General features: G+C 41.0%; 1 protein-coding gene and 1 long non-coding RNA gene across 2 annotated transcripts; both read right to left on the bottom strand.

Moving 5' to 3' along the window:
- Positions 1 to 158: 158 nt before the first annotated feature.
- Positions 159 to 5,816, bottom strand: LOC310812081. Its single transcript, XR_014554499.1, has 5 exons — positions 5,657 to 5,816; positions 4,760 to 4,898; positions 3,472 to 3,516; positions 2,185 to 3,246; positions 159 to 1,950 (listed from the first exon to the last, which is right to left on the bottom strand). It is a non-coding gene; the product is annotated as an uncharacterized lncRNA (long non-coding RNA).
- A 2,630-nt stretch (positions 5,817 to 8,446) lies between these two features.
- On the bottom strand, positions 8,447 to 17,687 carry f13a1b (coagulation factor XIII, A1 polypeptide b). The gene is made up of 15 exons (XM_083678009.1): positions 17,551 to 17,687; positions 15,105 to 15,368; positions 14,228 to 14,416; positions 13,572 to 13,820; positions 13,191 to 13,309; positions 12,966 to 13,073; positions 12,532 to 12,706; positions 12,120 to 12,258; positions 11,902 to 12,005; positions 11,699 to 11,787; positions 11,338 to 11,491; positions 10,227 to 10,502; positions 9,868 to 10,028; positions 9,230 to 9,366; positions 8,447 to 8,921 (listed from the first exon to the last, which is right to left on the bottom strand). Exons 2-15 carry the CDS (start codon positions 15,355 to 15,357, stop codon positions 8,780 to 8,782), a joined length of 2,295 nt encoding a protein of 764 aa, XP_083534135.1. The 5' UTR covers positions 15,358 to 15,368; positions 17,551 to 17,687; the 3' UTR covers positions 8,447 to 8,779.
- Between the last annotated feature and the right edge of the window lie 600 nt (positions 17,688 to 18,287).

Genomic DNA, 18,287 nt, shown 5'->3' with positions numbered 1-18,287 from the left:
GCTATCATTACCTCTAATGTTCGATCAGCTTCATATTCTGACTGCTGCAGTGCAGTCCTTGTTGTCAGAGAGAACATGATACCTCTTTCCACTTCTCTTATAAATAAACTCATCAAGTCCATCACCCCTGATATGAAAATAAAACACTGAAGAATAGATGACGGGTCAAACATAAGACATACATTTATTGCCAATGATTACTTCTAAGTTATGGACCTGATCGAACCAACGCAACACAAGTGGTCACATGACCAACTAACACAAGTTAACATCACGTTATATCTGACTCCAAAAAAATGTTTCATGATTAATAATGATTGACAATGCTTTGCTCATCCCTGTGTGACAGACAATCGATCATATCGGATCCTAGATTCCATTAAGAATACCCAAAATGCTATTTTGACCATGCCCTCAAATTAAGATGAATCGTATTGCGAGGAGTTTACGCTCAGGCCAATACCTGAAGCTGATGATTCACTCCACGTGTCGTTAACGATGCATGTGGACATTAGAAGGGAGAACCTGGTCACGATTACGTTGTGCTGTATTAACAGAACCTTTATTTAGCACACAACATCACATTAATGCACATAGGAAGAATGTGCCAATTGAACAGTTTCAGAGCAACACATGTTTTAGCAATACGTTGACGTGCGTCAAGGACAACGCGGGAGAATGATGCCCGTGACGGGCCTAACCCAAAACTCAAAGAATATCTCGCTGTCCCTCTCCTTAAATATCATTCCCAACAAAGGACATGATGTGAGATACATTACAATCGCAAAGGAATGGCGAGAGTGCGATTTCTTCAGACACATTACAATCGCAAAGGAATTGACAAATGGTGAGGGTGTGACTTCTTCTGGATGTCCGCCAGGCTCATTCAACTGTAAATAGTTGAACTGTAACACATTGAAATCAAGGATGGCGCCACTAAAGTCTGTCTGCAATATAATCATCAATGGTTATACGCAATTTGTTAAACTTTTGCCCATTTGTGAACAGAATCACTGATTTATTCCATACTTTCTCAGTAAGCAGAGATTCCGATGTGCGTCTCTCTGTGTCATCTTTGAAAATAGTGTTCGTAGAGACGATTTTGATGACCAAGAGGACAGCATTCGGTCCATATGTAAATGAGCACTGCACAGAGTTTAGAATCTGACACTTGGTTTCCAGTTGATTCAAAGATCCAGAGTAGACCACAGATATTGTCCAATTGCATGTGGGTTGATATGGGTTATGCTTGTGAAGAGACTACAGTATGTGCCCCTGTTGCTGTTAAAAGTGAGTTCAGTTTCATTCATGTTTCTGCTCTCATCTCTCCACAGACTAGTTGTTTGCTGATGCTGGGTCAGGGCTGGGACTGTCCACTGATTTCAAAATTGGCGATGAGGTGTTCTCCCTGCACCACTGCTGCCCTGTCCATCCTGTAGGGCCAGATCAGGACCTGGTAGGGACCTGGTAGCATGCATGGTTGGTCACAAGCACATACACTAAATAGCTACCAATTGCAGTATTTACAAAATAAATACAAAATGAGAAATGTCTACCACAGATACTGAATGTAAATAAGTGTTGCCATTCTGATTGTGATTACACCTTCCTGCTCTTTGTGATTATTAAAAAGATTCTACTATCTTCTCATGGTGAAACATATTACAGTATCACAGTATTTTCAGATCTTTGCCAGGAAGGACCTCAGCGGGCTTTGAACGGCTTCTTCATTGTGTGATATCTTCTCCATGATTAAATCAGTTTGTTTTATTGAGCCTTTTACTCCCCAGTATTGAATCATCCAGTCTATTGTTTTTAATTTTGTGGCATGTTCTCGTATTCCTTTGGGCATTTCGTGCATATGAAACTTCATAAGATCAAAGTCTTCATTATTTAGTTCCATTAAAATTTGGTAAAGGGTCTCCCTCCATTCCCTCTCAAACATTTGTTCTGAAAAAATAAAAAAGTTGGCTTTTAGTAGCTGTAATCATTTGGGTAACATATTTACACACATTTTTTAAGATTAGGTTTTATTATAGTTGATCTTTTTTATCAATTCAAATTATGAGATTCCTTGATTGATCAAAACGTGTATGAGCCAAAAAGACAATTTAGTTTTCTTCTATTTTTAAATCTCATTATTGTTTCTTAATTGTGTTTAGATCATATTAGGAGCAAACTCACCTTCAGATGGAACAGTGTAAATTTCCTTTTCACAATCCATGTGTGTGGACCTTTGGTCCTCCAGTTTGAGTGTGTCCTCACTGGTCTGATCAGTTGTGTTCTTTTGTGCCTTCAGTTTTGCAACTTCTGTCTTCAGAGATTGTATCTGCTGGTCCTTCTTTTTTCCTTCTTCCTGTAGATGTTGAATCTGCTGGTCCTTTTCCTTACACCTTTGACATTCCTTCTCTGTCTGTGTATCTGTCTGACCTGCCTTGAGTCGCTCTATCAACATGTCTTTATCTGCAATGATCTTTTTCAGTCTTTTTATTTCATCATCTTTGGATTTGATAGTCACCTTGTATGACTTGGAGTCATTATGGGCTTTCCAGTTTGAATCTGAAGAGGCTTTTTCCAGGTATCTTACTTTGTTGTTAAGACCTGTCTTTATTTTTTCTATCTCTTTTATTAAGTCTTGAGAGTTGAGTTCCCTGTCCTGCCTCAGACATAAATAGGTATCTTCATTCTCAGCTACCATGTCCTCTAATGTCTTCATCAACTCTATGCACTGGTCCTTAGCAGCCTTGTTTGTGTAGAGTATGTAGTACCTGTCTTTGCATTGCTTCATGAAATCACTGAGATTGTTACTTATAATGTAATCGTCAATGGAGACACTCATATTTTCCCCTCCAATGAACAACACCATGGTGTGATCCCAAACTTTGTCAGTAAAAAGTGTGTTCAATGCCACTCTTGTTCTTTCCAGAAGCATGGAATCCACAGAGCCAATTGGAATAACTAGAAGGATGACATGAGGTCCAGGACTAAATAAGGACCGCACACAATGGACAACATTGTCCTTTCTCAGACTGTGACTACAACTTAAGTCTCTGAAGGAGCCAGGTGTGCGAATCAAGGTGATGTGCCGCTTGCATATGTCATGATTTATCTCCACATGTGTATTTTTCAGTAATGTCCACAATGTTGTAAGAATTGTGAATTCCTTTTGACCTAGGATGATATTTCCAGCTGCATTCTTTCCATCACCTCCAATAAGTACAAGTCTAAGGTCTTGTATAATGACATCTGCCAGAGAAAAAGCAGCATAGTTATAGATCAAAGCAACAAAAGCAATATATAAAATATGGTAGGCCTACAGTACATAACATAAACCCATTCTAAACAACAAGAACAGTCAACAGAAGTCAACCAGACCCCTTTGACTGTGAATACATGTAAATTATTTATTTCAGCCAGTGAAGAGTACAGTCACACACAACAAAGATCACTGTAGTATGTTTTAAAACTTACCATTGTCATCTGTGTCAGTCATCAATGGTACTTTCTCACAGTCTGCTGAAAGATTGAAAAAAAAATACAGATAAGTTGTGTAAGAATTAAAATACCTTTTTATTTGGATCACCATTAGCTGTTACAATGGCAACAGCTAGGGTGTACACTAAACACACAATCCAAACAAACAATCCTAGACAAAGACAATATAGGTGATCGGACATTAAATGTCCTACAGCAAATAAGATGGATAAAAACAAAACAAAACAAAAACAAATGTCGTCATATCATCATATATCATATAACTCACAAGGAAGGAATCTTGTGTGCACATGGCCTATTTCATATACAATAATCCACCAGGGGGGTAAAAAGAAAATACATTGAATTACTTCAAATAGAAAAAGGAGGGGTCCTGTACTACTAGGTACCTCTTAAGTTGTTTTCCAAAACGTAACTAACCATATGACTGTACTCCCTTGAGGCCAAAAATTATGCAGTTCACAATTCAAGAATGATTAGATTAGATTAGATTCAACTTTATTGTCATTGTGCAGAGTACAAGTACAGAGACAACGAAATGCAGTTAGCGTCTAACCAGAAGTGCAAAATAGCAGAAAGTGCAATGAACAGTATATACAGGTAGTGCAATATATGAGCAGTAAGTAGTGCAGTATAGTATAAGTAGTGCAGTGTAAGCAGTATATGAGTAAGCAGTAGCATTATAAGCAGAATAAATAGGTTGCAGTATGAACAGTGTAGCAGCATATGAGCTGTATAGGTAATGCAGTCTAGCAGTATATATGTATTAACAGTAACATTAAGGTAGATAGCAGAATAAATATGAATATGGAATGCCGTATGAACAGTATAAACAGGTATGTACAGTATGTACAGATATGTGCAGTGTATTAACAGTAGTATTAAAGAAAATATAGGGATATGTGCATTATGAACAGTATAGACCTACATGTCAGTTACATGAGGAGACCTACATGTCAGTTACTGATCATGTCAAGTAATGAAACGTGACATGTTAATTACATAAAAGCATACTGTGATAGTCAGCATTATCATTGCAATACTCGATTAGATATTAAGTAAAAAACGACAGGAGCAAAAAAACACAACATGGGTTTGTAGTCGTCGGGTTTGTAACCTACTGTAGTAAGACAGTATTAGAATGATTCAAGACCAAGAAAACAAAACCAATCGAGAGATAAAATGAAAATGAAAATATACATATAATGAGTTTTAACATGTACAGTTGAGTCATTATTATTAGTGGAAAAATACTTAAATTTACCATTCTGAGTACTCGATTCGTTTCCCATTTTTATCACTGTTACAATATCATGTCATGTTCTGATTCCTTCCTCGTTCAATGGTTAGCATATCATCCACACAGTCTTTGAATATGGGACAGGTTGCTCCCCTTTGTCCATCTGAATTTTTAAAGAGAGGAAAGAGAGTATTGTCAGTTTTCTAAGCAGTTAAAGAAATATGACAGGGACACAAGAATTTATACTGCTCTTCTGTACTCTGTCTTGTACTCTGCCCAATGACAATAAAGTTGAATCTAATCTAATCTAAAACCTTGTGGAATGCAGTTTTGCTAGGACAGTAAGGAGGGAAACTAGGCTACTAATGTTTGGGGCAAACTATGTCAACGCCATCATGGCACCGTAACGTCTCCGTACCATTTCCGTACCGTCTTCGTACCGTGAGCCGCCGTTTAGCAACTCACGATGATCTATGAGACCTACTACGCATGCAAAAGCAGCAAGTTTGTGAAGTGAGGCTCGCATGAAGCAGCATAGTTTTAAGATTTGAGCCTATTTTCCTTGGTAGCGTAAACGCATAATATAAAATAGAAATTCACAAATAATCTCAATCATCCTAAAACTAAGTAGGACCATTGCAAAAATCACCCTGCACACATTGAAAAGTTCGGTATCGCATTTTTGGCATGCATTGATGCAGTGTTGATGCAATTGTTAATGTCATACAGGTATACATTTACTTCCTTTCTTCCTGTACATTCCTTCATTGTCTTGTCTTTTAATCAATTTGATATTCTACTATGTTTTGCAAATAAATGTAGTTCAGAAAGGCATCATTATCCGAACTCAGAGTGAAAAGATTGACATCAGTTAAGAGCAGAGGACAAAATAAAAAGTTAACATGATAAGCAGCCACTCACCAAGGTCATCTTCTCATACTTACCAGTATTATCTACCTAAATTATAGAAGGTGAACACTGATGATGATAAATCACGTTTATTTCAATAGTAGACCTATTATTGTATGTGTTATGATAGGGTTTCTAAAGTTGTCTAGTTAGTGATGGTGAGTTCATACCCTGATTTCCTGCAATTAGAGGTATGGCGTTTGAGTATGTAACGTTGTAACTTCATGTCTGGGCGTGTCAGAGATGCAGCAGAAACAAATGTAAGCCCTCCATCACATATAAACTGAGAGAGAATAAGGAGTGGTGTCAGTCTGGAACAACAACAGGAAACCACAAGGCATATAAATTGGAGAGGAAGTGCAAGATGCTTTGAGATACAGTACATGCAGACTCACTGCACTGTATGAAAAAAAAAAAAACATTTGCATTCACGTGAACCCGCATTCACACCAGCTTCAATGTCATTAACATTATTTTCTCAAATTCATCTTATTTATTGTCCTTTAAAAATACAATTGAATAAAGGTCAGAAATATCACAACCACAGCACAGCAGGTAGGTAAATGATGCATGGGTTGGGTGAATGCTGGTGACCATCTTTTGGAATGCTGATTGAAATCGGGAAATGCTTGAGACAAGGTAATTCCAGACCATAAGACGATTTTACTCATAGAAATCTTCAAATCTGCGATGTGAGTCGTCATTTAGCAGTCTGCTACCTTTGAAGCAAATTAAAAAGAGCTGACTGAGATCCTTAACTGCATTAAAATTGAGGGTATAAAGATCAAGTTTTGTTTTGGCTCTCATGTCAAAATCTGAAAATGTAATTTACTTTATGGCCCTTGTATATACATTATATATACAGTATATGGCTTAGGACCAAAACAATTACAATGACACAAAATACACATTTTATTTAAATTAACTTTTTTTTACTATGAATTCAGTACAACAATTCTTCAATAACTGAGTCAAAATACATTATGTGAGTACATTCTCTCACAATGCTCCAATACTGAATTCCTATAGGTCATTATACAATCAGTTTTCTAAGCAGTTAAAGAAATATGACAGGGACACAATAATAAAACATTGTGGAATGCAGTTTTACAAAAATACAATACACATTTTGAAAGTACAGTAAGGAGGGAAACTAGGCTACATAACTTTTTGTAGATCTAATTTATTTCCAGATTACTCTGTAAAAAACTAAAACTAGAATTTTCAATTCATGAGCTCTGTCCTCAGGCCTACTTCACTCTGGTTTTTGTAGAACGCTATCTTGCAAGTTACTGTCAAAACCACAGAGCGAAAAAGAACAAGCACTTTCTTTCCTGGCATTCTGTACGTGTGTGTGTGTGTGTGTGTGTGTGTGTGTGCGTGTGCGTGTGCGTGTGCGTGTGCGTGTGCGTGTGCGTGTGCGTGTGTGTGTGTGAGAACGAGAGAACGAGAGAGGGAGCGAATGAGCGTGCTCTGGTTCTTAACCTTTGATAAGTTCAAAAAGAGAATAGTGGTCGGGATCACACTACACATCACAGCATGTACAGAAGATAAAATGAAAATATACTCTAGAGAGATCATGAGTTTTAACATGTACAGTTTTGTCATTATTATTAGGGGGCCGGGGGGGGGCAAAGGGGCAAAGGGGCAGCGCCTTGGCTCTTTTCGACCCTACTTGTGCACGTGCCTGCAAAATATGCCCCTATAAAACTGCAAGTAGCAGACAAAAAATCCCTGCAGCTGTGCAGGTTAAATTTAGTCCCTCTCTTATCATTACAGGGACATAAAACTTCAAACATCAATCAATGTTAATTTCAAAATGGTAATCTTTTATGATTAACCCCTTATGATTAACCCCTTCCCCAAAAAAACATTCCTACAATGGTGAATCTTAGTGAATCAGGCCCTGAGTGTTTCATAAAGGTATTGTCTCCGTTACATAATATGATCTCTGTAAATCCCCTTAAAAGGGATGGTTCAGCCTATTTTCATGTTTAGATGAAATATCATCTTACCCTGAGTTGTCCCTTTAGCAAAGTGGAGAGTGGAGAACCAGAGAAGCTTTCAATACTGGCCTATGAGGACAACTCAGGGCAAGGTGAGAAAGTATTTCACCTAACACCTTCATGAAACATGAAAATAGGCTGAACCACCCTTTTAATCATTTCACATCTCATAACCTTTACCCACAATGTGGTTTTATGAAGACAGACTCTTTCACACTTTCACTATTAACCCCTCTGATAAAGTTTATGATGGGTCTATTATGATTCACTTTCACTTTTACAATCAACAGAAAACACTACAAGTAAGGATGTAGAAAGTGTGAACATGGTGTCCAGTTTGTATATATTGGATGTTTTTCAAATAATAGATTGACAGATTGACCCCTAGGCATATCTGAGAGATGCAGCAGAAAATGTGTTGCTTTAAGGCGTCTCTGGCTTGATAGATAAGTAGGAAAATATGGTGGCGCAGTGAAGAACAGCTCTGGCTAAAATACACACACACACACACACACACACACACACACACACACGCACACACACACACACACACACGCACGTAAGCCTTCCACCGCATATGAGCTGAGAAAGAATAAGGAGTGGTGTCAGTCTTGAACAATAACATGAAACCACCAGGCATATAATATACTGGAGAGTGGAAATCCAAGATGCCTTGAGATATATGCACTCACTGCACTCTATGCTCAGCTGATTTGTCTGTCTTTTTGACAGGATGAATGTAATTGAAGAGAAATGTAGAACAGAAATGTAGATATTGAGAGATTACATACTTTATTTCATAAGATACAATTTAGAGCATTCTAACATAACTATCCCTTTGTTTCAATGACAGTTGTAGTTTCATGAAAAAGCTTGAAAGATATGTCAAACTGTGGAACATATTGAATGAGATTATTTGATTACATGCAATAATAATTGTGTTCATCTCTCTAATATGGATATACATGTTTTGTTTTTTTAAGTCAATTAACAATTAATCTGTCCTCAACCACTGGGAATAGTTACCAATCATTTGTGCGGAAACATGATTTTAGATTGATAGTTCATGTTCAGCAAAAACAACCATATTCTCTCAATCCAGTAGTACTTGGTTTGTCCTCTGTGGTGCTCAGGGCTGGATGTTGAGCTGGGCCTTGCCATACACCTGTCTGAGGGCAGCACAGTCCAGGCTGGCTATCACTTTGATGCGCCCCACCCTCCTGGGAGTGAAATGCCTTGTAAATATAATGGACGAGCCTGCCATGATCAGACTGGAACACAGACACACACACACGTTAACACACACATGAATTGAATCTATGTACACATCCTGTACATACACAAGTGGAAACAGCTAAACAGAAAAACATACCTACATAGAAATATACAGACGGAAAGACACACAAACACACAAACACACTTACAGTATTCAAGCCTACTGTATACTGTACCGAACCTTTCAAACATCACTTACAGTATTCAAGCCTACTGTATACTGTACCGAACCTTTCAAACGTCACTTACAGTATTCAAGCCTACTGTATACTGTACCGAACCTTTCAAACATCACTTAGCTCACCTGTAGTTTTTATATTTGGGTAGCTCGACACCTGGCGCCTCCACGCGCACATACACATTCTCCAGGTTGAATTTGAAGGTGTTGGTGAACTTCACAGTCACCATCATGTTCTCACTGACCTTGGCCAGCCCAGAGACCTGCACAGGTGGAAGAGAGGATGAGTAGGGGGGTGCAGGAGGACTGGGCCTCATTATCCACATTCAAGGGAATTTATGATTAATCCTAACTAGTGCAAGGTTACCACATTGACTCTCATAGCTATAATAATTATCTCTAAACTGTGCCGGGCCCCATAAGAAACTAACACACCAGAGTGTTACATAAAAAGTTCAACTTTAGTAAGTTTTACTGCAAGGTGATTAGTTGACTATGCTTAATGAAGAAAAGTTGAGTGCGCACGCAACAAATAGACTTTTCTTTCCATTTAAGTAGTCATTTATTGATATATCAACACTTTTGACTATTTAACACAAGAAGCAGAATTTAGACTAGATGGTCGAAAGTGTTGATATATCAATAAATAACGACTCAAAAGCAAAGAAAAGCCTGGTTCTTGTGGGTGTGCCCAACCTCCTTCATTCATCTGAAGTGTCTCTCTGCAGACTTGTTGGGTAAGCACATGACTGGTTGACTCTGACCTGGACAGAGAGTTCAGGGGTGTGCAGGGGGATGACTTTCATTGCCGTAACGATCTGGCCTGTCTCCTTGACTTTCCCTGTGACAATGAAGTGGAGGTTGGCCTGCTCCACCAGCTTCCTCATGTAGTCCTTAGAGCGCACGACAATCACCTCTTTCTCAGCTGCAAAAACACAGGGATGAGGAGAATGTGTGTGTCAAGTTAGCCTTTCATTTTCATTATATGTCTGGTTTTGTTGTCAAAGCAACAGAAAATGAGGGAGAGAATTGAATTACCTCTATTAGGGATGTTTGAGCATATATCAAGTCTCTCTCTCAAACACACACGCACACACTCCCTACCATCCTTCCACCGACTCACATTTCTTGGGCTCCAGGGTCACTCTGGGGGTCTTGAACAGGAACTCAGAGCTGGTGACTCCAGTGTAATACACCACATTGCCACTGACATAGATATCCAGGGTGCGGCGCTGTCCGCTCTTGTTGTTGAAGTCCAGGGTCAGCTCAAAGTCATCGCCCACCCTCACCTCCGTGGGGAGTATGTCCAGGTCCAGGTCTGCCTCAGGGGGGGTGGTCTTCTCACGGTGACAGCCGTACTCCTCAGCCTTCTCCAGCACCGTACGCTCCTCTGCACTACCTGCGTGTGTGAAGGACCACAGAAGAAAGGGATAAATGACACTGCTTTGGTGCTTTTCCATCAGGACTGGGTCCTACTCCAGTCTTTTTTGGGGGTAAATGTAACCGTGTTGAGAGGGTAATAAAATCACTCCTGAAAATCACTCCTGAAAATCACTCCTGGCGTTGAAATAACGCCACCCGCGGCATGGAATTGTTAGCTTTTCGGTGGTGTAGCTGGTTTAGATCGGGTGTTTTGGTGGCTGGTCACATGTGTTGGCAATACAGTGGATCCAGGTTCGAGACTTGTGTGAGAGGAAGCAATACTGTTTGCGGCAGCGTGACACCTGTTAAATAAGCACTAGTGTTTGTGTTTGTGTTTCAAATTCCATGGTAATTTGGGGTTTCAAATTCCATGGTACCAGGGTAATTTGGGGCAAGCAGGGAGGAGCAAACTACTATGTCCCAAAAAATGTCACTGTGGCCCCATGTCAGGATAGATCCACCATACTGTGGTGAGTACTTCTCATATTGAGTCTGTATTTTCCTAACCATATGAAATTAGAAATAATGAGTTGTGATGATGTATTCCACATGTCTTAACATCAGATTACATTAGGGGAAGATAATGACACAAAAAGATGTGAAAGGAAAAAAAGACATGATGCAATATCAGTCTGTTCTTACTTCACAATGATACTTCCTGATTTGTGCGGTCAGTAACTCAGCATCTTGTTCATACAATTCTGTATCCATAATGCTCATTATATAATCCTTGGACCTAGGACCATGATGAAGCAAATTTTTGTTGCTTGTCTTTCTTCCTCTCTGCTCTCTAACGCTCCCCTCCCTCTTACCCTCAGGGAACTTGTATTGGTCGGTGATGTCACGGCGTGTTTCCTGATTGGGGGCCTTGGTCAGCACCATGCGCCCCACATGGCTGGGGTTGACTTTGACTGGCTCCAGAGTCCCATCTCTGCTCCGGGAGTAGAACACCACGTCACTGTTCACCTGCAGGGAGAGGGAGTGCGACACAATCACCAAAAGTGTTAACTAGTCCATCATAGTAATACCAATATACTCCTGCAGGGATGGGGAGAGGGGACTGAAACATTTACCAGAATACCAGTAATTAGTCTGTAATAGTAGAAATATGAATGTATGAATTTGAATTTCAGTAATTTATTGGACTTGATGAAGTGGCTCATGGTCATTTACCCCAGCAAACACAAAAGGTGCGTCAAATTGGTAGCAGATCTGTCCATGCTTGATGGCCTGGACTGATGCAGGGCCACACCTGTACATCCCTGGATGGATCATAACACGGTTATAGCATTTTTATAGAACAGTCACTAAAATGGTGTGTGTTTGTGTGTGTGTGCATGAACGGTTATGTGTGTGTGTGTGCAGGATATCCTCACCATCACTGGTTTCCTGGGGTGTGGCGTCCACAACCTGCCAGCCTCCAAACCCTGCAGGGAGGTCCGGCCTGCTCATGTAGCACTCGTTCCAGCAATGATAGTTCCTACAGCAACAGAACCAAGCAATCACATTAAGGAGAGCACCGAGGATCTATCACAAAGCCATTTGAACCGTTGTCATTAAATCATTCTATGAACTGATTTCAGTCATTCCATACCAAATGGAATCAGTGGTCTGCTTCCGGTCCACTCTGCCGTTGTCATCCAGAATGATGTCAGTCTTTAGGTTGCCGTTATTGTCGTGGGCAGAGTAGAAGTTGGTGACAACCCTAGCTGGAATACCCAGGCAGCGCAGAACTGGGGAGGGAAGGGGAACCGCTTTATTAGCAAATACTTACAGAAGTATCAAAGAATATAAAAATATCAAAGAAACCTACAGAAACCCTCCAAACAGGGTTAAATATTGATTCAAACAGTTAACATTCACAGAGCCACATACTTAATCCACCACTACTCTGACACAGAAATGGTACCCTCCTACCCCAATGGGCTCTACCACACTCTAATAAAGGGGGAACCACATTGGCTCAGAAGTGGAAGTTAAATGGGATCACATTTTGCTGGTCTCACAGGTGTTGAAGACGGCGGCGTAAACCCAGCACTGGGCGTAGCAGACGGGCATCTTGCTGCTGGAATAGTTGAGCAGGATCTCGGAGCTGCTAGTCCAGGAGGTGGGGGCCACCCCGTAGGTGTAGTCACCGCTCCAGTTCCCCACTAGCACCCCCTCATCGTCACGAGAGTTCATCTGGGTCCAATCACAATAGAATACATCACAGGAGTGTCCAATCAGAAACCCCAGACTCTTCCAATCACATCAGAATCATTTGGTTATAATAGGGAGCTGTGAGGGGTTAGGGTTATCTATAGACTCCTAGAGATATGTTGATAGATATGTTATGAGACGTAGATATTCTATATGGAACGGTTTTCAGTAAATATGTTTAGAAGAAGAAGAGTACTTTTACTTATTAATAAAAGTACTAGACTGTTGTAGCCCTCCTCACCATGGCAGAGGCCTTCCTAGCAACTTTAATGGGGTCTGCTCTGTTGGTTATGGGCATGGCAGCTTTGTCCATGATGTACAGGCAGGCATCCAGGACCCCATAGTCAAACTGCAACAAGAAAGCAACATATAGTCAAAAGAAGTTGTGTATTAAGTCATGTATTGTATGTAAATAATATGAAATAAATAGGTGATAGTGGTGTAATAATAACAGGTTTTCTTTTACCTGCCCAAAGTTCCATGGCCTTTCAGACACGTCGTCATATGACCCGTGGTAGATGATGCCCATCTCATTCAGGATACACTCCTCTCTCTCATCCGCATCATCCAGGAACACCGCATCAGCTGCCAGAGGGGAAACCACAACATCCCCAATCCATAGGTCAGAGTTCAATGGTCAAAGGGCAACCAGGAAGTCACACAACTAGAATTGAGGATGTGACACTACAGTTACACTCTAAATGTGACACTTAGGTACAATATCTAAAGATATTGGGCCTGATATCAATATTTTGAAAGATATTGGGGTGGATATGACATATTTTGCTGAGTAAAAGCATACATAACTGTAGGTTATCTGGCAAAAGCTGACATCAGTGAAACAGACCTGCTAGCCAGGGGTTGAAGAGGATATATAATTCTCTGCTGGGGTCTTTCCTGGTCCTGCGGATGCCGAATGGCGTCACCACCGCCACATACAAGCTGTACTTTCCCACAATGCAGTCTGCCATGGGAGTGATCCCCATGGTGACCATATTGTCGACACTCTCTAGGACCCGGCCTTTCCAGGGGCTCTGCTTGTCCTTGGTGGGGAACACAGGAATGTAGGTGCCCTTACTGTACTGAGGACTGCTCCCTGGTGGACAAAGAGGAGAAAGGCAGTCATGAGCTTATATGAGAGCAACATAAAATATTGATGTTATGTTTTGGTTTTATATTCATGTGTGTACTATGACTTTCTTTAGCTAAGAAAGAGTGGTGAAGAGAGTATTTATTGTTGTGTTTTGATTACAACTTGTACATAGTGGAGCTGCTGAGCGACTGGAAAGGGGAAGTGAGGCAAAGGTGCAAGAGGGAGTGAGGCCAAGAGAAGGGATAGTATACTGTGAAAGTTACAACATTACTACTGTCTAAACACTGTCTAAACATCTATGACTTTATCCTTGAAGCTAGGGCATGAAGTGTTCAATATAAGTTGATAGGTAAGCAGCAACTCAGTGTTGTTCCCTTGCTCTGTAGTCCCTGTCAGTAAGCTTGGCTCACCAATGGCAAACTCCAAAGCGAACTTGTCTTCTGCAGGTTTGTAGGCGCGGTTAAAGACAATCTTGACCTGGAACTCCTGTCCTCTGCGGACAATGAGGTGATTGCTAGAGTACAGGTAGGTGTTGTGCTGCGTCTTGTTGACCTCGTCTGGCCTCTGCAACATGCAGACCTCTTTGATGTCCAAGTACTCTGGTAGCAAAAGGAGAGAACATTAGAGACTTAACCCAAAATCCTGGAGACAGACAGGGTGAGCAGACTTTTGTTACAGCCCAGTACGGCACACCCTGTATGACCAAGTATTCACTGCAGGCCTAGAAAGAGTGTTAAAAGCATTGTAGAGCAGCTGGATTTGTATTAGGTTCCATCTTTATTCAACTACTTTCATCCTAGACTATATTATTGTCAAACTGACGAATAACAGAAAATGAACAGTCATGAACATATGAATGTTGATTATTTTTGGGGAACTCAAAAATACAGTATACAGTATTATTTAGCCTGCTATGGCCTGTTGTGAGAGGGACAGCTGAGGTCATTTCCAGTCTATCTGAGATAGTGTTCCAGTCATTCCAGAAGCCTGTTCTAAAATGATAATGCTGATTAGAGTAGAACAGTGACAAGGCTTATAGGCCAAGGATGTCTGAAGGCCTGTGCTGATCTAAACAGGATGTCATTCACTTATCAGTCAGTTTCATTGTCTACTGGAAACTGTGTCATGGTAAGGACTATTTCTTATCTTTACAGACCAGAACACACACTGACATACAGTACAAACACACTGTCATTTTCATCGGACGCAAGCATGCACGCATGCATGCATGCATTCATACACACACACACACACACACACACACACACAAACTCTGCTCCTTCTCACTCGAGAGGTCTGGGAATCCTCTTGGCACCCCACCGAAGGGCTCAAACTCTGGCACCTCCTCTATGTCAGCGTTGGAGCTGGCGATGGGGGCGGAGCTGCGGCCATGGTGGGTCACTTGTAGACGAGCAGGCTCTTGGGCAGGCTCTTGGGCAGGCTCTTGGGCAGGCTCTTGGGCAGGCTCTTGGGCAGGCTCTTGGGCAGGCTCTGGGTCAGAGACGGTCTCGGACAGGGTCTCAGACATGGCCTCAGACATAGTCTTGTCACCTTACGGGAGAGAGAGAGAGAGAGAGAGAGAGAGAGAGAGAGAGAGAGAGAGAGAGAGAGAGAGAGAGAGAGAGAGAGAATGGTATTACCAAGGACATTCATATTCAGCTGAGCATGTGAGAGCAGTTCCCCAGCTGTTTTGAGGATGCTTGGGATGAACTGTACCCACAAACCATCTGTATCCGATTTGAAGGTAGAGCACTAGTGATGTGTGCATGGAATGTGTGTATGTGTGTGTGTGTGTGTGTGTGTGTGTGTGTGTGTGTGTGTGTGTGTTTGTGCGTGCGTGCGTGTGTGTGTATGTGTGTGTGTGTGTGTGTGAGTGGGGGGGTGGAGAATGTGCACACTGCACATAAACATTAACTCAAAGCACATGTACATCCACTTTTATTTGAGTATTAGAGTCTCAGTCAGCATTTTAGGTTTGAAATGCTCCATGGTTTTATTGAGAGGCATCTGTGTTTGTTTCTTCTTTTTTTCATTACTGCCATCTACAAAGACACTACTGAGCTAAGTGTGTAATTCTGCCAAGTAGCTCGGAAAGTCAGACATTTTTGGTGTTTGGTTGTTTGTTATGATAGATGGTAAATATTGTGTTTGTCTGGGTGTTTTGTGGTCCGTGTAACAGGAACATAAAACCCCAAGTTTAATCTGAGCAATATTTAGTGAGATATATTTGAATCATCTCTGATTAATGGGACAGTGGGGGACACAACAATGATGTCATCACATTCCTTTCTCTAAAATCATGTGGGTTTATGAAAAAGGAACATAATTGCTTTGTATCTTTATTTTCATAATTATACCATTGTGCCATAAACAGTGACTAAAATGTTAATACCTGTAAGTATAGTAAGAATACCTGTAAGTTGTAAAAAATAACAAATTACCAAAACACATTTACAAGTAGTAGGATTTAATAGTAAAATAGATGAACATGCTATTCTGTCAATCTATTCTATTCTACTTATTATATATCCAAGTACAGCTTCTGGCAGAGCCCAAAAGAGGGGCTTTACATTCAGGATTGGTTAAGCAGTCATAAAAACATCAATCTATAAAACCATAAGCCTTAAAACACTGTCATAAACTACAGTCAGTGGTGCGTTCTAAACTGTGGTTTGGCTTGGCCAACCCTAACCCTAACCATGGCAGAGAAGTTGGGAACACATCAAAACCATTTAAATAAGTCCCTTGCCGTGCATAAGTCATATACTGTAATAAAACAGCACTAAAATGCCGGGGGAGGGGTGGGGTGGGGGGGGTTATACACACAATGCTTGTTTTCATGAATGTAAGTATGGCACATAATACGTCAGCCTTGTGGCACAAACACCTATTTGAAAATTGAGTGATTACATAAGGGGTGTGTTCTGGTAAAGAGGGGACAGTCTTTGGCACCTGTTGGAAAAGTGAGTCATTCTGTACTTCGCACAGTGAAAGTACTGTTTTACCTGTCCCCCCCTCCCCTAACCCCCCCCCCCCCCCACACACACACACACACACACACACACAGACACACACACACCACCTCCTTTTTCCAAACATGAGCTTGGCAATGTGGTGAAATATTCTAACCACAGATCTTAATATGGATGTTCTTTGGGAGTATGCCTTTTTGTGGTGATAGTGGAATCACCACATGCATACAATGCTACAGGTTTGTAGTACTAAGGTTTGTAGTACTGGCACAAACCATCAATGGGTTGTATTATAAGAATATACACAGAGGTGTGCTTTATGTACATTGACAAAAATATGGATTTGAAACAATTGCGCACAGACTCATTCACAGTAAAAAGGAGTAGTATGAATGCATTTATTCTACCAAATAAGATGTACATGCAAAAGAAAGGTAATTTACTGTAATATTCAATATTCAAATAATCCTACAAATTAAATTACAGGGAAAAGTACATTGCAAGTCTATGTGACTCTATTATTGGTCATTGCATGTACTTTTATAGCATAGTATATAGTGTGTGTGCTCAGGACAACTGTCTGGATCCAGACATTTGAGATATATTTCCAAAGGAACTGTCCATGTTGACCAAAATATTGAGTGGCCTCAAAAAAGACTGCTATCCATCACAATTAAATAAAGCATTGTCAAATAGATGGCTATTGTATCAGGTGCACTGAGGGAGACAGAGGCAAAACTTCTAAAGTAAGAGAAACTCACCTCTGCTGAAGTTGAAGAATTGAAGAGGGAACAGCTGCAGTTGTCTGCTAGAGTTGGTCCTCAGGGTCTCTGCTCCTCCGGGCTGCTGCTCTGTCTGGGGCTCCTCTGCTTCCACTTATATAGAGGGGAGGGAAACCTTCTGTGTGTGTGTGTGTGTGTGTGTGTGTGTGTGTGTGTGTGTGTGTGTGTGTGTGTGTGTGTGTGTGTGTGTGTGTGTATGTGTGTGTGTGTGTGTGTGTGTGTGTGCATTTGGGTATCTGTATGTGTGTGTGTCTGCATGAGTGTGTGTGTGCACGTTTGCATTTGTGTGTGTGTGTCTCTGAGTGTGTGTCCGTATGTGTGCGCGTACAGGATGCTGTACATGCATGGTCATTTGTGTGTGTTTGTGTGTCTTTGTGTGTGTTTGTGTGTGTTTGTGTGTGTGTTTGTGTGGGGGGGGATCCCTCAGGGTGAATTGGTATTGGGACAGGCATGCCTAGTGGTGGTGAGTAAGGGGGGTTGTGGTCGGAGGAGGTTGTGGTCTTGGGTAGGCGACTTGGCAAGCTTGGGAACAGGGTGTGGAATGTGTTGTCTCTGCTTGACAAGACAGTCAAGAGACAGTCAGGCCCTGGAGATCAGTTAACTTCCCTCATGATGAAGTTCAGTGTGATTTTCAACTCAGATGAGTGGTGCATCTGAAACAACAATGAAACAGCATGACATACTGTAAACATACATATTTACACTGTAGCCTCAGT

This window comes from Argentina silus, assembly GCF_951799395.1.
Source record: "Argentina silus genome assembly, chromosome: 1".
Classification (NCBI taxonomy): domain Eukaryota; kingdom Metazoa; phylum Chordata; class Actinopteri; order Argentiniformes; family Argentinidae; genus Argentina; species Argentina silus.
The sequence above is the reverse complement of the archived record's forward strand: the minus strand, read 5'-3'. Positions and strand labels throughout refer to the sequence as shown.